The sequence below is a fragment of the Artibeus jamaicensis genome, unplaced genomic scaffold (assembly GCF_021234435.1).
Source record: "Artibeus jamaicensis isolate MK-2021 breed Jamaican fruit bat unplaced genomic scaffold, CSHL_Jam_final contig_2259, whole genome shotgun sequence".
NCBI lineage: Eukaryota > Metazoa > Chordata > Mammalia > Chiroptera > Phyllostomidae > Artibeus > Artibeus jamaicensis.
This window is the reverse complement of record NW_026521468.1, coordinates 1,120,275-1,139,474: the sequence shown is the minus strand read 5'-3', so window position 1 is coordinate 1,139,474 and position 19,200 is coordinate 1,120,275. Positions and strand designations below refer to the sequence as shown.

The window sequence follows — 19,200 nt, the reverse complement described above, 5'->3', positions numbered from 1 at the left end:
ATCCCTCACTTCTGGCCCCAGCTTCTCCCAGGACCAGAGTCCTGATTTTTAGTTAACCACCACCTTGACGTGCCTTTCCAGCTCTGACCCCAATTCTGAGAAAAGACCACAGACACTAAAGCTTTTCTGCTCACTATGGTGGTTTATTGGGTCAGGCTGGGTTGGGAACCTTCTTAGAGCCGCGACTCCTGAGTATGGAGGATTGTCCTGTTGGGGCTTCAGGGGGAGGCAGTGGCCGGCACTGGCCCCGGACACAGAGATGGCCCGAAGGGGTCAGGCAGCAGGTCATCGCGGCGGGATCCAGGTCTAGCGGTAGCAGCATTTGGCGGTGTACCGTATGCGCCAAACGGTAGGAACCTCCATCTGGGCTGTAGCTCTCCGTTTGCCGCTGGCCGGTCACCTTTAGGCATTGGCCGTCCACTTGTACCACCAACTCCTCGGGGCTGAAGCCATGGGCATTCACCTTCATCTGGAAACCATTCTCCGCGTGGACATTGTCCCGCATAGCTGCCGCATCATCTCTGAGCAACCGCACCGGCAGTGTAGCCACCTGGTTCTGTTTTGCGACGGCTGCGCTAGGACTCCGGGATGCCAGTTGGCTCCCGCTGAGGAGACTGCTACCAACCCGCTGCATCCAAAGCAACTGCTGTCCAAAGGCACGAGGCTTTTAGTATAGCACTCAGCGCTCGCGCACAGGGGCGGGACATGAGAAAGGTTCCTCCTGCGTGTGCCCCGCCCAGCCGCCCTCCTGCTCAGCAGCTCGGCTCCTTCCAGCGAGGCTCCCTTTGCTTTGGCAGAGTCAGTTTGCGGTCATTACACTCGTCCTACCTCCATGTGTCAGGTTGTCGTTTGCCCTGGCACCCCCGTGGCTGCTTTTATTCTGGGCCCTGCCCCTTTCCTGGGCCCCTCCCCAACTCCACCAGAGGGCCCACCTGGTATGGAAAAGGCCAGAGGTTACTGGTGCAGAGCAGAAATGATAGAGCCATCCGGGCTCTTCCCCTTCTAAGAATTGGGCCTTGGGACAAGAAGGATTGTCCCCCAGACAGAGACATTGGAGTCTGAACACAGGATAACCCATATTCATAATGTCCTGCCTTTCTCTATGAGGGCACAAATTTGTGACACATTGGGAACCAGAAGGTGGACACATCTTCCTGGCTTCACTCATCCTTCCTGGGCCTGCTGTGCTACAGGCGCGGGCTGAGCTCAGGGACCACAAAGATTAAGAGCCAGCCCAGCCCTCAAGGTGCCCATGGTGTTGAGGGGAGAGTCGTTCGAATACACGGGCAAAGGCCTCCACCCTCCTCTGCCTCTGCTTCATCCCTGCTTTGGTAGCCTTGTTTGTGACCACGGCCAAGCCTCTGGTGCTCAGTACTTTGATAACAAACTCTTTGTGGAAGTATAAGTGTACCTACAGAAAAGTGCACAAAAAGGGTACAGTTGAATTATCCCAAAGAGAACACACTTGTGTAACTAACTACTTCACAGGTCAAGAACTAAAACTGATGCTGCTTAATCTCTGTAGCTGTAACTTTGTCTCCCGAAACAGTGGGACAGGGTGAGGGTGGGAGGGAGATGTGCCTGGAAGCCAACTCTGCCCCAGGCCGGCACTTCCGCACTAGAGGTTTGGCAGGATGGCACAGCCCATAAGTCCCACAATCAGATGCCTGTTTTCTAGGATGCCTCTCCTTATCCCCAAGAGGACAACAATCTCGACTATCCTGGAAGCCTCCAAGAGAGATTAAAAGTAAGGAGGAATCAATCAGAGGCGTTGGCTCGGGCCTCGTTCACCTGTCTGGGACTAAGAGATAGAAAAGTCTGGAAGGCGTAGGCAAAGGGAGCAGAGTTGGAAGACTACAAAGCCCATCATGCTCCAGGGCAGTGACGCCTGCGCAATAAGCGCCCGTTGCCCATGCGGCCCTAGGGCAGGGAGCGCCGCGCTGCGCTCCGCTGCGGGGGAGGCCATGGCGGAGCCTTCCCAGGCCTCGACCCCGGCCCCGGCCGCGCAACTCCGTCCCCTTCAGGCCCCAGCCCCTGCCCCAACTCCGACTCCTACCCCTAGCCCGGCCTTGGCGCCGACCCCGACTCCCACTCCGGCACCAGCCCCCGCCCCAGCTGCAGCCCCAGCCGGGAGCACCGGGACTGGGGGACCCGGGGTAGGAAGTGGGGGAAGCGGGAGCGGGGGGGACCCGGCTCGACCTGGCTTGAGCCAGCAGCAGCGTGCCAGCCAGAGGAAGGCACAAGTCCGGGGACTGCCGCGCGCCAAGAAGCTTGAGAAGCTAGGGGTCTTCTCGGCTTGCAAGGTGGGGGCGGGGCCTGGGGTGAGAGGGGGCGGGGCTTGGGACATCCCAGGGCTCGGGTGGAAATGGGAGCAAAGCTCTGGCTGAGGAGCATCGCTCTCCATCCCTGGGGTAGGGACAGGGTTTTTTGACTGATCCTTCTGCCTCCAGGCTAATGAAACCTGCAAGTGCAATGGCTGGAAAAACCCCAAGCCCCCCACTGCACCTCGCATGGACCTGCAGCAGCCAGCTGCCAACCTCAGTGAGCTGTGCCGCAGCTGTGAGCACCCCTTGGGTAAGGCAGATAGTGCCCTTGGAGCTGGAGGCAGGGGAGAAGCAGGTGCTGGCTTCTACTTGGACAGGATAACTTAAGGGCCACAGAGCTTCTTAAAAACCAAAGATGCTTTCTCTCTTCGGAGGGTACCCCAATTCCTCCTTAGAAGGCTGCTTACAGGATATGCCCCAAGGGAGGAGAAAGGACATCTGCCAATACAGAAGAGCCAAGGGGCCACCCAAGGACTGACAAAGGAGCAGTTGGCCTTGTTGCTGTTCACAGTCCCTGGAGGGACTGAGGGTGTACCATGGCTGGTGACGAAGAGGGGCAGGAAGTCCTGTTGACATCTTCTCTCCATTCTTCCCAACTCTACCACCTGGTCTTTTTGCAGCTGACCACGTGTCCCACCTGGAGAATGTGTCAGAAGATGAAATTAACCGGCTGCTGGGGATGGTGGTGGATGTGGAGAATCTGTTCATGTCTGTTCATAAGGAGGAGGACACAGACACTAAGCAGGTCTATTTCTACCTCTTCAAGGTGAGCTTCCTGCGAGTGAAAATGAGTGAACAAAGGAGTTGAGACTGGTGGCCGCAGCTCTGTTCTCTGCTGACCTTTACCCCTCCCTCTCCCTCTTCCTCCAGCTCCTTCGGAAATGCATCCTGCAGATGACCCGGCCCGTGGTAGAGGGGTCTCTGGGCAGCCCTCCATTTGAGAAGCCTAATATTGAGCAGGTGGGATGAAGAAGGGGGCAGGGGCACTGGGATTATCTTGGAGGAATGAGGAGCTCGTGTTCTCCATCCTCCTCAAGCTGCAACAGGGGAGAGGTTCCAGCAGGGAGGGTGTTTCATGCTAACCTCCAGGTGTGCACAGAGGTAGGGAGTGGGCATAGTTTCTCTTCACAGAGAGCCTCAGAATGAGAGGAGAGCCTTGCCCCTGCCTTCAGGAAGCCCCTAGTTTTGGATAAGAAGCCCATGCTGGCTGCCCACGCTTCCTTCCTGGTTTTGTCCCCCACCCACCTCTTCGCAGGGTGTGCTAAACTTTGTGCAATACAAGTTCAGTCATCTGGCTCCCCGGGAACGGCAGACCATGTTTGAGCTCTCAAAGATGTTCTTGCTCTGCCTTAACTACTGGAAGCTTGAAACGCCTGCCCAGTTTCGGCAGAGGTCTCAGGCTGAGGATGTGGCAACCTACAAGGTCAATTACACCAGGTAGGCCCAGCCGGGGACAGCATGGGGAGAAGCCTGCGGGCTCAGTGGTTTCCACTCTCACCACCTCCTCACTCTCCGCAGGTGGCTCTGTTACTGCCACGTGCCCCAGAGCTGCGATAGCCTCCCCCGATACGAGACCACTCATGTCTTTGGGCGAAGCCTTCTCCGCTCAATCTTCACTGTCACTCGGCGGCAGCTGCTAGAGAAGTTTCGGGTGGAGAAGGACAAGCTGGTACCTGAAAAGAGGACCCTCATTCTCACCCACTTCCCCAAGTAAGGCTCCTTCTGGCCTATTGGGATTTTGCCCCAAGTTCACATCATCCCTGTTATCTCCCTTTTTCCAGGAAGGCTTCCTGGATTGGTCCTGCCCCTCCCTCCATGAGCCTTCTGGAATCTGGGCATCTACCTGGCAGACTTGCCTGTAGCCCAGATACAACTTGCTCGCATTTGCCTTTCGTAGCAGTCAGAGGAAGGCAGGTGCATGGCCCCAGCGCCAGCACTGCCGCTGCCCACAGCCCTGGTAGCCATTACCCATTTGTTCCCATGGGGCCTGGACACAGCCTCAGGACCCTTCCGACTACAGCATTCCGAGAGAAATCAGAGCTTACACTTGAGATGAAACCAGTTTCTGTTCTTCTTGTAGTTCTTTCTGAAAGCTATTCCTCTCTTCTGCCTCTCCTTTCGTTTTAAACCTGCTCACAGCTGCCTGTTTCAGGAAGCCTTTACTGACTAAATCCAGGTCCTCCAGTGTCCCTTCTGCTACCATCCAGGAATCAGGCCGCAGGAGGGGGTTGAAATCGGAGCCCCATTTTAATACCGCGGCCCAGGGTGACTTGGTGCCCTACCTGGCCATACAGTACAGCGCAGCATCAGTTCGGACCATGCCTCCCCATTCTGTATACCACGGCAAACCAGGCCTCTGGTCTCTGCCCTGGCTATGCCCTGTCCTTCTGCCTTCAGCTAGGGTCTCCAAGAAGCGGAGGGCTGCAACTCCCCCTAGTCTGAAGGCACAGTCTCTGTTTTAGGCTCCCAGTTCCCTGAGAGGAGGAGGCTCTGTCTCTTTGACCCTCCGCAGCCCCCTGGTGCCTGGCCCAGGCTGCTCCCTTGGCTGGGCGGAGCTGCGGACGGACCGTACCCTCCCACAGGTTCCTGTCCATGCTGGAGGAGGAGATCTACGGGGCGAACTCTCCGATCTGGGAGTCAGGCTTCACCATGCCACCAGCAGAGGGGACCCAGCTGGTGCCCCGGCCAGGTATGTGCCACAGCAGGTTCTGCAGGATCTCTGCTCGGCCTTCCTGGCTGAGCTCCGGCCCCCTGCCCTTGGAAGAGGGGCTGTGAGTGGCTTCAATGGAGAAATGCCGGAGGGCTAAGTGAGGGTCAGGGGTCAAGTACCCACCAACACCTTTGACGCCCACCACCCCCATCCCAATCCGTCCGTCCGTCTGTCTCACAGCTACAGTCAGTGCAGCCGTTGTTCCCAGCACCCCCATCTTCAGCCCCGCTATGGGTGGGGCCAGCAACAATGCCTTGAGTCTGGATTCCGGAGGTGCTGAGCCCATGCCAGGTGGGTACTTGACCCCTGACCCTCACTCTCCTGCCCCAACTTCTCTGGCTGCCCTTGGAAGACCTTGCCCACCTCCCCAGCAGGTGAGAAGAGGAAGCTCCCAGAGAACCTGACGCTGGAGGATGCCAAGCGGCTCCGCGTGATGGGTGACATCCCCATGGAGCTGGTCAATGAGGTCATGCTAACCATCACGGACCCTGCTGCCATGTTGGGGCCCGAGGTAGGCGGCCTGGCCTGCTGGCCTGCTGGCCTGCTGGCCTGCAGGGGTAGGGTGCCCTCGTGGGCCTGTGGCCCTGGCTCACCGCCCCTTCTCTGGTGCGCAGACCAGCCTGCTGTCGGCCAATGCGGCCCGGGACGAGACAGCCCGCCTGGAGGAGCGCCGTGGCATCATCGAGTTCCATGTCATCGGCAACTCGCTGACCCCCAAGGCCAACCGGCGGGTGTTGCTCTGGCTCGTGGGGCTGCAGAATGTCTTCTCCCATCAGCTGCCGCGCATGCCCAAGGAGTATATCGCCCGCCTCGTCTTTGACCCGTGCGTCCCCAGGAGACCCCCCAGCCCCAAGGCGCCATATCCTGTGCCTGTCCTCCTCGGCCTCCATACCCCTCCCTAGGTTTCTTCCTGCAACCTCTGGGAATTCTTTCTCCTCAGTTCCCAGCCCTGAATACAGTTTAGGCCTCCAGGGCTGTGGGGACCTGGAGAGCACTTGGGGAACAGGTAGGGACTATGACCTGTCCCCTCTCCCCTCAGGAAGCACAAGACTCTGGCCTTGATCAAGGATGGGCGGGTCATTGGTGGGATCTGCTTCCGAATGTTCCCCACCCAGGGCTTCACAGAGATTGTCTTCTGTGCTGTCACCTCAAACGAGCAGGTCAAGGTGAGTGCATGCCCCAGCCTCTGCCCCATCCCACCTCCTGCTGCTGAGTTTGGCGGGGTCAGCAGCCTGCAGCCTGCAGCCTGCGGCCCTTCTTTCAGTGCCCAAGCAGTTCCATACTTCCCCACAAGGTGGCACTGGTATTCTGAGCAATGGATTGGGAAAACAACTGTTGACAAATGGACTCTGAGAATCAGTAACAGGTTTAAATGAAACTGAATTTCTCTCATCACAAGAACCTTTACATACATTGGAGCATCAGTAATTTTTACGGTAGCCCTGCGCTGGGTGATAGGTGTGGTTTCTATCCTTATTTGGTCACAACAGACCCACTGGTGGGGCCCCTGGTTCTCCTTTTCGGACCCCAGTTCGCCTCCTTGGTCCTGACTGACGTGTGGGGGAGTGTCCCTTCAGGGCTCGGACACCGCCACAGGCAGCGCCCTTGGTATTCCCCTTCTCAGTTCTGAGGCCCGAGGCCCAGGAACCAGGGGCCTGTGGACGGCTGCTTCCTGGCTGGGTTTGGACCCCAGCCCTGCCGTGGCTGGCTGCCTGACCTGGGACTCATTTCCTCGTGTAGCCGAGTTTCCGTTTTACCTTCTGTAAGTTGGCAGCAGCATCTGCCTCATGACTTGGCCTAAGACTCGGCCTGTAAAGTGCCAAGCACCGCACCTGACGCACAGCAAGTGCTTAGATATCCAGGGTCCTTCAGTTTCCTCCTCGTGAACCCCACTCCTCCGCTGGCCGCGCCCCCTCCTGCCTGCCTGGCTCCCTGGCTCCCCGCCCCCTCTCAGGTGCGCTGCCTCCTCCCCGGGCTCCGGAGACCAGCGCAGCACCAAGCCTGCCCCCTCCCCTGCAGGGCTATGGGACTCACCTGATGAACCACTTGAAGGAGTATCACATCAAACACAACATCCTCTACTTCCTCACCTATGCTGACGAGTATGCTATTGGCTACTTCAAAAAGCAGGTGACCCTCGCCTTACCCTACCCCACCCCACCCTGCACTTGCCTGCTGCCTGAGGAGTCGTTCCGTCTAACCCCCTGGTGTGGGTGGACTGGGAGTCCCTTCAGGTCCCTTGTTCCATCCAGTATCTGCAGGGACACCCTGTCTCCTTGTCTTTCTCCCCCTTTCTGTCCCAGTAAATAGGGCCCCGCGGGGCAGCAAGGCAGCCAGCAGAACTGGGGGGCTCTTATAGCGAGTTGGAGGAGCAGCTGACCTAGAATCTTTCTAGGGACACACAGCCTTCAAAGTGCAGAGCACCATGCCCGAGACTGCCAGCGAGGGGGGATTCAGGACCTGGGGGATTCAGACACCATGCACGCCCCCGGAGACGCTCCTGGGGAGGGGCCGTTGAAGTTGGAAGGGTCTCACTGATAGGTGGGCCGTGACTCCCACTCCCTAGGGCTTCTCCAAGGACATCAAGGTGCCCAAGAGTCGCTACCTGGGCTACATCAAAGACTACGAGGGAGCAACGCTGATGGAGTGCGAGCTGAACCCCCGCATCCCCTACACGGAGCTCTCCCACATCATCAAGAAGCAGAAGGAGGTTGTGTGCGCGTGCTCTTCCACAGGGCCTTCTGCGGGGTGTGCGTGTGGGGTGTGTGCCACGTGTCTGTGCGTGTGTGTATGGGAGGTAGGGGTCTTGGTTCTTCCTCTTCCTCATGGGAATGTTAGGAGGAGCAGCACCTGGATTTGGGGGCGCTCACTGCGGTTCTGGGAGGGCAGATTTCGGGGCTGGGCTTGGCCCCTCACACCCTTCCTTCCTCAGATCATCAAGAAGCTGATTGAACGTAAACAGGCCCAGATCCGAAAGGTCTACCCCGGGCTCAGCTGCTTCAAGGAGGGTGTGAGGCAGATCCCTGTGGAGAGTGTCCCAGGCATCCGTGAGCGGGGCTCTTGGGGGTCGGGCGGGGGCGGCGCGCTGCTTGGAGTGTGGACAGGCATTCTTAGGGATGGTCTTTGCACTCCCGCTTCGCAGGAGAGACGGGCTGGAAACCACTGGGGAAAGAGAAGGGGTGAGTGTTGTTGGGGGGCAGCGGGCGTGGGGGCGGGGGGAGCAGAGGGACTGGGAGCCTCAGGCTTGGCATCTGTCGCCCCAGGAAGGAGCTGAAGGACCCTGACCAGCTCTACACAACCCTCAAAAACCTGCTGGCCCAGATCAAGGTGGGGAGACCAGGCTCCCTTCTGGGGGTCCTTGTGCTGGTGGCTGTGGCTTTATGACCCGGTGTGGGGTGGGTGGCCGTCACGAGCTGGGCGTGGGGCACAGTGGGCCTGTCCTCAGCTCGTCTCTTCTCTCCAGTCCCACCCCAGTGCCTGGCCCTTCATGGAGCCTGTGAAGAAGTCGGAGGCCCCTGACTACTACGAGGTCATCCGCTTCCCCATCGGTGAGGATGCCCATCCCACCCCTTCCTTCCACTTTCGCCCACGTGTCTACTCCTGCTCCTGCCCTCACTGGGCCACGCGGCCCCTGGACCCACTCTCCTTGGCTTCCCAAAGACATGCCCTGTGTCCCACTGCCCCAGACCTGAAGACCATGACAGAGCGGCTGCGGAGCCGTTACTACGTGACGCGAAAGCTCTTTGTGGCTGACCTGCAGCGGGTCATCGCCAACTGCCGCGAGTACAACCCCCCCGACAGCGAGTACTGCCGCTGCGCCAGCGCCCTGGAGAAGTTCTTCTACTTCAAGCTCAAGGAGGGAGGGCTCATTGACAAGTAGTCCCCAGCCTGGGACCTCAGCCTCAGCCTCGAACACCGCCACCTGGGGTCCTGCTCTGATTCCTAGGGAGACCCTGGTGCCCAGGCCCCTGTCAGCTTGACGCCCCAGCCCCTGGGCACCCGGAGCCTACAGACCTGACCCTCCCTTCATTGTGTCTGACCTGGTGTGGGGCTCCTGGGGCTGCGGCTCAGCCAGCCCCTCGACCGGGGCCGGTGACCCTGCGTGCGCTGGTGGCTCTCAGCCCTGGTCCCCGTGGAGCTGTGGTGTCTGAGTCCTGGGCCTGGCCCAGGTCACTGTGTCCTCAAGGACAGGACCACCAATTTTGGTTGGAGTGCAGGGGCTCCAGGGGTTGGGAGTTCAACGAACCGGAGGGGCCCTGCCTTGCCCTGCACTGTTCTGTCGGTCCCCCAGGGGTGGGGGGCATGGGGACCATTTGTTTCTTGGCATTAATCCCTTGGAGGGATCAATAAAGCCCCTTTTTTTCTCTGTGTGGTGGTTTCTTCGGTGGTGTCCCAGGCCTCAGCAGGCCGACTCTGTCCGTCCCTACCAGTACCTCCTACAAGTTGGAGACTCAAGCTCAGGGTGTGCTGAGGACCCCTCCCCAGCAAGCCCATGCCTGGTCCCTTGCCTCTGGGACTAGGACCTTCCTGACTGTCAGGTCCAGGTGCCTGGAGGGCAGGTGTTCGAATCCCCCGGCTGCCTTCGCTAGGTGACAGCGTGGTTGTGGCTGACTCCAAAAGGAGTGGGGGTAGCATAGGTGGGCTGGGTCGGGTGGGCGGGTGGAGACTGCTCTTGGGGATGGGTAGCTGGCAGGGCCCAGAAGTTAGGAGAAGGTGCTTTCCAGGCAGCATTTCTGCCCTCTGAGGCCAAGGGGAGGCAGCTGGAGGGATTCCTAGGGCGGAGCTCCAGCTCTGCTGGGCTGGCTCCTCCCCTCAGTTTCAGTTTCCATTTACAATCACGGGGGAGCTCAGTAGTTGGCTTCCGGGCTAAGCCAAGCCAAGCAGGGCTGCCCTTGACAGGTGGTGCAGGTGAGGCTGGGCAGGGGTCCAGCCTGCCTTACTCCGTCCTGTCTCCCCTCTCGGCCCATCAGGTTCCTGGTGGGTTCCACCTCCCTCAAGCAGGGGGGAGTCTTGGGCGAAGGGAGTTTTCTGCACCAGACTGGGCTGACCAGGAGCAGGAAGAGGGCAGATCTGAGGGGGGCCAGGGCTAGGAGAGCACTAGGAGGGCACCGGGAGGGCACCAGGAGGACCAGGGGTCTGAGCCCCCTGCCATTCTCAGAATGGAGCTGCGACCCTACCAGTGGGAGGTGATCATGCCTGCCCTGGAGGGCAAGAATATCATCATATGGCTGCCCACGGGCGCTGGGAAGACCCGGGCGGCTGCTTATGTGGCCAAAAGGCATCTTGAGACCGTGGATGGAGCCAAGGTGGTTGTATTGGTCAACAGGGTAAGTGGCCTCCCCTCAGTGGACTCTCAGCTCCTCGGGTGCTTCTCAGGACCTTCCAGACCTCCAGAGCTGCTGGGACCATCTCTAAGCTCACCTTCCACCCACCCCAGTCACTGACTCCTCCCCAAGCCCTGCACCCTGGTCCAGCTTCCTCTCCCCATCTCATCCGCTCTCCCAGGTCCACCTGGTGACCCAGCATTGTGAGGAGTTCAGACGCATGCTGGATGGGCGCTGGGCCATTACAACCCTGAGCGGGGACATGGGGCCCCGACCCGGCTTTGGCCATGTAGCCCGGAGAAATGACCTGATCATCTGCACAGCCGAGCTGCTGCAGATGGCACTGACCAGTCCTGAGGAGGAGGAGCACGTGGAGCTCAATGGTGAGGGCTGTGGGCACCCCGCCTGCCACCCCCAGGGCCCCTCCTCTAGTAACGACATGGGGGGATGTTGTGGGAGTGAGGGTTCTCCCATTCGCCAAACCCTAGCATCCGCCCTAGCAGAGAAAGACCTGGCTACAGTGCAGGGTCTTGGGCGAGTCCCTTCCCCATCTTGAGCCTCGATTTATTAATCGGTTAAATGGTAAGTCATCCCTGACTGGCTGGTCTCTGGGGTCTGGCTGCAAGTTATGAAGAGGGGAAGGAAGTCTCAGATGAGTCGTAAGAACCGCGCCAAACAAAGCCCATGGGAGGAACGGCTTTGCGACATCGGTTCACAGCCTTGCCCCTGTGTCCCCAGCCTTCTCTCTCCTCGTGGTGGACGAGTGTCACCACACGCACAAAGGCACCGTCTACAACAGTATCCTGAGCCGGTACCTAGAGCACAAATTCTGGAGGACACGGCCCCTGCCCCAGGTGCTGGGCCTCACAGCCTCCCCAGGCACTGGCAGGGCCACCAAACTTGATGGAGCCATTGACCACATCCTGCAGGTCAGCTTGGCCCCTGTGACCCTCCCACCACCTGACCCCCGGGACCTCCCTGGCCTGCCCTACCCTATGCCCACCCACCCTAGCCTGGCTCACCCAGGCAGGGTCCAGATCCCTCCCTTACCTAAGTGCCAGCCTCCAAAGCTTTCTTTAGGCCCTTAGAGTAAACACCCACTCTCTACTCGGGCTTACAAAGTGCCACGTGACCTCACCCCTGCTCACGGTCTTTCACCTCATTTCCTCCCCTCCCCCTGACTCCCGCCCCACTGGCCTTCTCTCTCTATCTCGAACGTGTCGGGCTTGTTCCCATCCCAGGACTCTTGTGCTTGCCATTCCTTCTGCCCTGAATGCCCTTCCCCCTGCACTTGACCTGTACTTGACCTGCCTGGCTTCTTCTGGCCATTCCAGGAACCGCTTCAGCGTCACCCCTCAAACCCTTCCCCGATCACCCCTGCTGTACTCTGTCACATTATCCAATTTCACTCTCTTCAGAGCTTGTTAACACTGCCTGAGTAGTTCAGTATCCATCTTCCCAACTCCCATGTAAGATGCTCTGTGTTGCCACTGTGCAGAACAGCACCAGGCACAGAGGGCAAGCAAGCAATACCATCAATACGTACTGAATAAACGAATCCCTACCCCGATGGTCCTGCCTCATCTGGGACCCATCCTGCCCCAAAACTCTGCCTGTTGTCCCCAAGGACCCCCTTCCATTCCGATGAACCCCTCTCTGTTGCTCCAGCTCTGTGCCAACCTGGACACGTGGCGCATCATGTCACCACAGAAGTACCTGCCCCAGCTGCAGGAGCACACCCGCCAGCCCTGCAAACAGTACGACCTCTGCCACAGGCGCAGCCAGGTGTGTGGAGGGAGGGACACAGGGCTGGCCTGGGGCCTGGGGTGAAATTCAGTTACCTGAGGTTGAATCTTGACTTCATTCTCATGAGCTCTGTGACTTCGGCCTCCTTGCTTATGTATCTGAGGCCCTATTTCCTCTTTCCGTGAAATGGGGCAGATCCTCCTGCTTGGTTTCATTCAGATGCCACTGAGGACATCTGTCAAATCCCTGGGCACACAGCAGAGTGCCTTTCAAGCCATAAAGCCGGGGCACTTTGTGCTGAGTCTGTGCCAAGTTCCCGCCTGTGATGTGGATACTGCCCGGTGTCTGCCATGACAAGCTGGACGCGGGTAGACATCACTGGGCTCGAACCCGACCCCTGCCTCCAGACACACCAGAGCTGTGTAAGAATTTCCTCATTCCTTCACTCTTCTTGTCTAGGACCCGTTTGGGGATATGCTGAAGAAGCTCATGGAACAAGTACACGACCACCTGGAGATGCCTGAGTTGAATCAGAACTTTGGGACGCAGACATATGAGCAGCAGGTGGTGGAGCTGAGGCAGGCCGGTGAGAGAGGCTGGCTGGCGGAGGGCGTGGCAATTGGGGCGGTCCGGCATCTGGTTGGTCTGGGCGTAGCCTCTAGGGGGTGGTGCTCAGCCTCTGGGGGCGGGGTCTAGGCAGCAATGGGCCCTGGGGGCGTGGCCACTCTGACCCTTTGCCCCACGTGCGGCTGCAGCCGCTGAGGCCGGGCAACTGGAGCGGCGGGTGTACGCGATTCACCTGCGACGCTACAACGACGCGCTGCTCATCCACGACACAGTCCGCGCTGTGGACGCCATGGCTGCCCTGCGGGATTTCTATGAGAGGGAGCGTGCCACCAAGACCCAATTCCTGCATGCTGAGCGCTGGCTGTTGACACTGTTTGATGGTGAGGCTCCTGGGGAGAGAGGGGGCTTGGAAGGCGACTAGAGGTCAGAGGCCAGGCCTAGGCTCAGATGCAAGTTAGGAAGATGCCAACAAGACTTCTTTCTGGGGCCCTATTTTTCTAACCAAAAGTTAAGGCCGTAGATATGACAAAAGATGTATGCCATTATTTGGGAAGGTTTGCGTAGATCTAAAACCTAATTTACGTTGTTGACAAAGATTTTTTTAAAGATTTTTTTAAAGATTTTAAAACATTCATTTACCTTTAGAGGGAAAGGGAAGGAGAGAAGGAGAGAAATATCAGTGTATGGTTGCCTCTCGTGAGTTCCCTGCTGGGAACTGGCCTGCAACCCAGGCGTGTGCCCTGACTGGGAATCTAACTGTGATCGTGTGGTTCACAGGCCCACGCTCAATCCACTGAGCTACACTAGCCAGGGCTTGACAAAGATTTTTGTAAACCATTTAATTGGGATTGTCAGGGTAAGTCTGGGATATGTGGTACCTTTAAACTAGGAAAGTGATGTGGTCAGAGGGTGAAATTTAAGGCTAGAGGCCTTAGCACAGGCGGAAGGGGCAAGGATCTTTCTGAAGAGACCCAAGGTTGAGTCAGTCCTGGGTTGCAGAGGTCAGCATGGAAAGGTCAAGGGTCATCCTGGTAGCAGGGCTGAAGAGGGCTACTGGATAAGGCATGTGAGCAAAGAATTTCAGACTGCAGTTCCCTGGTGTAAGGCTGGTCGGCCTTGAGGCTGGTCAAGCACAGGGTGTCCTTACGGGTGTTCTTGCTGCTGCTGCTCAGGGGAAATTGGGCAGGAGCAGCCCTCCTCAGGCCCCCTCTGGACTCCCGCCCTCTTGTCCCTGGGAGCCACCCCCCCTCACATTCTGCCCACCTCCAGGCCTGAGTCCTGTGCTTCTGTTTGTGGGCTTTGCTGGCAGACCACAAGAATAAGCTGGCCCTCCTGGCCACTCATGGCCCAGAGAACCCGAAACTGGAGATGCTGGAGCAGATCCTGCAGGAGCAGTTTAGAAGCCCCGGCAGCCCCCGGGGCATCATCTTCACCTGCACTCGCCAGAGCGCACACTCCCTCCTGCTCTGGCTCCAGCAGCAGCCTGGTCTGCGGACAGTGGACATCAGGGCCGAGCTGCTGATCGGGGCTGGGCACAGCAGCCAGGGCATCCATATGACCCAGGTGAGGGCTCTGGGGAGAGGAGCTGAGGCTCGGGAGTTCCCCAGGGGAGAAGAGGAGGGGAGAGAGTATTCAGTGCAGAGATGGGGGTGGGGGCTGGTTATCCCCAGGCAGAGGACAGAGCTGGGGAGAGAGATGGGTGCTGAGATCCCCAGGGCTGAAGGTTCCTCCAGTCTTAGGGTCTCTGGGAGCAGAGAGGCAGAAACTTTGGGATCTGCAGGGAAAGAGGTGAGTGATGTCCTCAGGACAGAGGATTAAGGGTCTGGGGTGCCTTGTGGAAGAACCGGTCCTGAAAGCTTCTGGAGTACAGGGGCAGAGACCCTTAGGAGTTAGGTATTCACTGGGGAAATGGGCAGGATCCTGGAGGTACTTGGAGCTAGAGATGGAGACTCCATCTCTAGAAGAAGTTCCCTCAGAAAAGAAGCCAAGGTTTTGAGTAAAAGGGATGAACCAGGAGAGACTGCGCTGGCAGGAGGAAGTCACCCCATGTGTTGTCCTGTCTCTCCTCCCCCACCCCCAGAAGGAACAGCAAGATGTGATTCGCAAGTTCCGGGATGGCACCCTGAACCTCCTGGTGGCCACGAGTGTGGCAGAAGAGGGACTGGACATACCCCAATGCAATGTGATCGTGCGCTATGGGCTCCTGACTAATGAGATCTCCATGGTCCAGGTGCCCGAATCACCCTCTCAACCGTCCTCGGAGGATCTGTGTGGGAACCCAGCCCCACTCAGGCCCCTTCTTATCTCTCTTTCCAGGCAAGGGGTCGAGCTCGGGCCGATAAGAGTGTCTACTCATTCGTGGCAATCCAGGGCAGTCGGGAAGTGCGGCGGGAACAGACCAATGAGGCACTAGAGACTCTGATGGAACGGGCCGTGGCTGCTGTGCAGGAGATGGACCCGGCTGAGTACCAGGCCAAGGTCTGTGGGCAGCCTGGGGAGCAGGGCTGTGGACATTCTGCCCAGAAGGGCTCTGATACAGACACACACACATCCCCCTTCCTCTGGGGGCCAACTTGGCCCACGGGGTGATGGTCTGAATCTAGGGCAAGGCAGAGGCCAGGGATGGGGTTGCCAGGAAGACGCTGGCTGTTTCTCCAAAATTCCTTGGGAACAGGCCTTGGCCAGGGCTTTTAATGTATCCTCATCACCAAATACTTTGTGTATCTGTGAGAGCCACCTTGCGGCCCCTTTGGAAACAAGCAGAGGGATAGCAAACAAAGTCACAAAATAAGCCCAGAACCAGGACTGAAATTGGTCCCCTGAGGCAGTCACCATTGCTGAGCCTCGTGCAAGATTGTCCCTATGCACTCCTGTTGTCCCAGCGTAATTATTCATGTGCCCCGCGTCAGATTCAAAGAAGCAATGCAGCCTCCACAGTGGGGGCAAAGGTTCGGCTAGCAAGCTTGCCTTGCCCCCGTTTCCACCTGCCCAACCCACTGTTAGTTTTCTCCATCAAGATGCTTCTGAGAGCTCCAGGGAGGGCTGAGGAAAGTCCCTCTGGGGACTAAGGGACTTAAGTCTTTGGGAGCCCTTTGTCCCCCTGGGAGGGTGTCTTTGATCATGTCTCATGCCCGGGGTCCCCAGATCCGAGACCTGCAGAGGGAAGCCCTGGTCAAGCGGGCAGCCCAGGCAGCCCAGCAGGACACTCGGCGACGGCAGTTCCTGGCCGAGCACGTAAAGATCCTCTGCGTCAACTGCACGGTGGCCGTGGGCTATGGAAGTGACCTGCGGAAGGTGGAGGGTGCCCACCATGTCAATGTGAACCCCAACTTCTCGTAAGACCTGTGGAAGGGGCTGTCCAGATGAGAGGAAAGGCGGGGTGCACTAAGAGTTTGAGAGGTTAAAGAGCATTTTAACAAGCACCGAGGTGGCATTTTTACAATAATCTAGTGAGACGGGTGAGGAAATAGAGGCTCAGAGAAGCTCAGCAACTTGTCCAGCCTCCCACAGCCACTATGTGGTTGAGCGGGGGTTGGAATTCAGGATATCAAATGCTGAGGGGCCAGAAACTGACCCCCTCGTCGTGCATGCGTGTGCTCCGAAGACATCTAGAGGGGCTGGTTGTCTCTGAGCCGCCCCTTATCTACCCTCTGCCCGCTTCAGGGTAGCCTTTCCCCACCCTCTATTCACTTATCCATTAAGTGTTCATCAGGCACCTACTGTGTGCCAGGCCACTGTGCCGAGGGTCTTCACACCTTTTCTCTCATTTGAGGACGTAGCGGCCAGGTCTTGAAGGACGGGCCGGGTTTGACCCTGAGAAGAGGAGGGTAGATGGGTGATGCGGTGGGAGGAACGCTGGTGGAGTGAGTGGAAGCGATGGTGAAGGGTGAGATTCTAAAGGACGACAGACTGGCCTGTGAAGGATCTTGAAGTCAGACCTGAAAGTTTAGCCTTTACTCTGTAGGCAGCGGGGAGTCTTGGTGGGTTTTGAGTGAGGGGATGTCAGGATCAGCTTTACCTCTGTGGAAGATCACTCTGGCAGTTGGTGGGAGGGTAGTGTGAGGGCAGGAATAAGGATGGAATGGGGTGGGAGGGTGGGGCAGGGAGACCCACTGGGACAGCGAGACGGTGAGATTGTCCACGTGGGCAGTACTGAGGCCTGGACATGGGCAGAAGGGAGCGGAATGGAGGCAGCACAGGCCGACCCTATTGAAGTCTCTGGGCCTCTTGACAGGCAGGGAGGTCCAAGGCCCGGGCAGAGGCTCAGCATGTAGGATGGCATGTGGTGTGGGGCTGGGGTCCACGAGGGCTGTGGTCACTCCCCTTCCTTTCCAGGATCTACTACAATGTCTCCACCAAGCCTGTAGCCATAGACAGAGTCTTCAAGGACTGGATGCCTGGGGGTGCCATCAGCTGCAAGAACTGTGGGCAAGTAAGTGCTGGCACCATGGCTCTCAGCTCCAGCCTTTACAAGTCCTCACTCTGAAGAGGAGGCCCAGACTCTGTCACCAGGGGGCGCTCACTGGGGTGGAGGAGACAGCTGCCTCTGTGAGTCCCCAGTCTGAGTCCCTGATTTAGGGAGCCCACACTGTCAGGAGGGCATTCAGAGACCCTAACTTGATGAGAAAAGCCCCGTCTGAGGGTAGACACCCAGACCCCACAGTCTCTATTCCACCCCTCAGCCCTGGGGTCTGCAGATGATCTACAAATCAGTGAAGCTGCCGGCGCTCAAAGTGTGCGGTGTCCTGCTGGAAACGCCGCGAGGACGGGTCCAGGCCAAGAAGTGGTCCCGCGTGCCCTTCCTGGTGCCCGACTTCAACTACACGCAGCATCTGTCGGAACTCTCCCTGGACTGATCATCATGTCACTGCAGTATCCATCTCGGCCTGTAGGGGGCGCGAGAATCTGCAACAGCCACCAGCTTCCCCAGAGCAAAGTCTGGGTGCAGGTCTCTCCTGCCTGAGTCACCAGCTCAGGGCTTCTTGCTGACCAGCCACAGAGGAACCCCAAGTGCCCAAGCTGTCTTGGCCTCCCACACTGAGGAAGCAGCTAGAGGGCCACAGCCCAGCCCCTGACCCCACTTACACCTGCCTAGGTGCTTTCCTACGCACAAGAGGGAGTATGGTTGGGGGCGGGGGAGCGGAGAACTGAGTCAGGAGAATGGCCAGACTGTACAGTAGAGCCCCCTTATCCGTGGTCTCACTTGTGCAGTTTGTTACAATTAACTGCGGTCCAAAAACTATTAAGTGGAAAATTCCAGAAATAAACAACTCATAAGTTTTAAATTGCATACCATTTCGGGTAGTGTGATGAGACCTGGCGCCGTCCCTCGGGCCGCGTCTGCCTGGCGGGCAGTCAGCAGCTGTCCAGGTACCAGATCCAGGTACCAGAGCGTCTGTCTGCGCAGGCTTCCCAGGGCTGCGTTCGAGGAACCCTCATCGTGGCCTCGCACTGCATCGCGAGGCCTGGTCGCCTTACTTCACCTCCCCGCATCTCCTCACTGGACCAGCTCACGTCCCCAGCGGTTGAGTACAGGACAGTAAGATATTTTCAGAGAGACCACATTTACATAACTTTTATTACAGTATATTTTATACTTCTAAATTTTATTTATTTTTAGAGAGGAGAAGAAAGGAAGAGAGGGAGAGAAACATCATGTGTGGTTGCCTGTCACGTGCCCCCTACTCAGCATCTGGCCCACAACCCAGGCATGTGCCCTGACTGGGAATTGACCCCTGACCCTTTGGTTTGCAAGTGAACACTCAATCCACTGAGCCACACCAACCAGGGCTGCTCTTTTTTTTTGTAAGATAAGAGTTCTATTTTATTAGTTGTTAATTTATTACTGTGCCTAATTTATAAATTAAACTTTATCCAGTATGTATGTATGTATAGGAAGAAACAGTGTATGAAAGGTTTGGTACTCCCTGTGGTTTCAGGCATCCCCTGGGGGTCCCGGAACACACCCCCGTGGATAGGGAGACTCCAGGACTAGGAGTCACTGCAGTTGCCCTCGGCCCTTTGACACTCCTCCCCTGCAAGGCCACCTCTATTTTTTTGAGGCTCCCCATAAATTAAAAGTAAAGAAATGGAAAAATGGTGTAGAGAGTGTGTAGTATTTTTAAAACAGATTCATTGAAGCATAGTTGACAAAATAAGCTACGTATCTATAGTGTTTAACTTGAGAGGTTGTAATGTATGTTTGCACCTACCTCCACAGTCAAGACCGCGAACACGGACAGCCACCACCCTCAGAACTTCCCCCGCATCCTTAATAACCCCTCCATCCTCCCCTCCTCTCCATCAATCTGCTCCGAGGTGCATTTGAGGGTTAACAGTTTTGCTTTTTAACACCCCTCTTTTTTGGCTACCTTGTAACCTTATTTGGAGAGACCATCAGAAGTCTACCTTTGAGAGCCATTAAGAGCCATGGTTCCTGTCCCCTCCCGCTCATAACAGGCTCCACCCCTAATGCCTCCCCTCCCCCTAACCCCCAGCTCATTTCCCCAGGACTTGGGGGAGGCCGAGA

General features: G+C 57.6%; 3 protein-coding genes across 6 annotated transcripts; 2 read left to right on the top strand and 1 right to left on the bottom strand.

Moving 5' to 3' along the window:
- Window positions 1–134: 134 nt before the first annotated feature.
- HSPB9 (heat shock protein family B (small) member 9) lies at window positions 135–1,472 on the bottom strand. Its single transcript, XM_037129732.2, has one exon. The coding sequence runs from the start codon at window positions 632–634 to the stop codon at window positions 152–154; it is 483 nt and encodes a 160-aa protein (XP_036985627.2). The 5' UTR covers window positions 635–1,472; the 3' UTR covers window positions 135–151.
- A 424-nt stretch (window positions 1,473–1,896) lies between these two features.
- KAT2A (lysine acetyltransferase 2A) lies at window positions 1,897–9,403 on the top strand. 3 transcript variants are annotated; one of them, XM_053660297.1, is made up of 18 exons: window positions 1,897–2,303; window positions 2,451–2,574; window positions 2,945–3,090; window positions 3,195–3,284; window positions 3,580–3,761; window positions 3,843–4,034; window positions 4,907–5,013; window positions 5,215–5,325; window positions 5,406–5,545; window positions 5,649–5,857; window positions 6,074–6,200; window positions 7,054–7,164; window positions 7,601–7,744; window positions 7,967–8,075; window positions 8,177–8,213; window positions 8,298–8,361; window positions 8,498–8,582; window positions 8,721–9,403. In XM_053660297.1, exons 1-18 carry the CDS (start codon window positions 1,965–1,967, stop codon window positions 8,912–8,914), a joined length of 2,511 nt encoding a protein of 836 aa, XP_053516272.1. In that variant the 5' UTR covers window positions 1,897–1,964; the 3' UTR covers window positions 8,915–9,403. The 3 variants fall into 3 exon arrangements, with proteins under 3 accessions (XP_053516272.1, XP_036985658.2, XP_036985659.2); XM_037129763.2 differs by having other exon boundaries at window positions 7,967–8,081; XM_037129764.2 differs by having other exon boundaries at window positions 1,898–2,303; window positions 5,409–5,545; window positions 7,967–8,081.
- Window positions 9,404–9,876: 473 nt separating this feature from the next.
- Window positions 9,877–17,961, top strand: DHX58 (DExH-box helicase 58). Of its 2 annotated transcripts, none has more exons than XM_037129781.2 (13): window positions 9,877–9,942; window positions 10,193–10,361; window positions 10,540–10,741; window positions 11,097–11,287; window positions 12,027–12,143; window positions 12,564–12,690; window positions 12,860–13,051; window positions 13,981–14,234; window positions 14,752–14,901; window positions 14,988–15,149; window positions 15,816–16,006; window positions 17,007–17,103; window positions 17,354–17,961. In XM_037129781.2, the coding sequence occupies exons 2-13, from the start codon at window positions 10,194–10,196 to the stop codon at window positions 17,525–17,527; spliced, it is 2,025 nt and encodes a 674-aa protein (XP_036985676.2). In that variant the 5' UTR covers window positions 9,877–9,942; window position 10,193; the 3' UTR covers window positions 17,528–17,961. The 2 variants fall into 2 exon arrangements, with proteins under 2 accessions (XP_036985676.2, XP_036985674.2); XM_037129779.2 differs by having other exon boundaries at window positions 9,877–10,011.
- Window positions 17,962–19,200: the final 1,239 nt, after the last annotated feature.

Excerpts from the sequence above, each read along its gene's own strand:
- HSPB9 (XM_037129732.2), bottom strand. The coding sequence starts at position 634 with ATGCAGCGGGTTGGTAGCAGTCTCCTCAGCGGGAGCCAACTGGCATCC.
- KAT2A (XM_037129763.2), top strand. The coding sequence starts at position 1,965 with ATGGCGGAGCCTTCCCAGGCCTCGACCCCGGCCCCGGCCGCGCAACTC. Across the intron at positions 5,546-5,648 it reads CTGCCATGTTGGGGCCCGAG|ACCAGCCTGCTGTCGGCCAA; the intron begins GTAGGCGGCCTG and ends TCTGGTGCGCAG. Across the intron at positions 8,214-8,297 it reads CCACTGGGGAAAGAGAAGGG|GAAGGAGCTGAAGGACCCTG; the intron begins GTGAGTGTTGTT and ends CTGTCGCCCCAG.
- DHX58 (XM_037129781.2), top strand. The coding sequence starts at position 10,194 with ATGGAGCTGCGACCCTACCAGTGGGAGGTGATCATGCCTGCCCTGGAG. Across the intron at positions 14,235-14,751 it reads AGGGCATCCATATGACCCAG|AAGGAACAGCAAGATGTGAT; the intron begins GTGAGGGCTCTG and ends CCCCACCCCCAG. Across the intron at positions 16,007-17,006 it reads AATGTGAACCCCAACTTCTC|GATCTACTACAATGTCTCCA; the intron begins GTAAGACCTGTG and ends CTTCCTTTCCAG.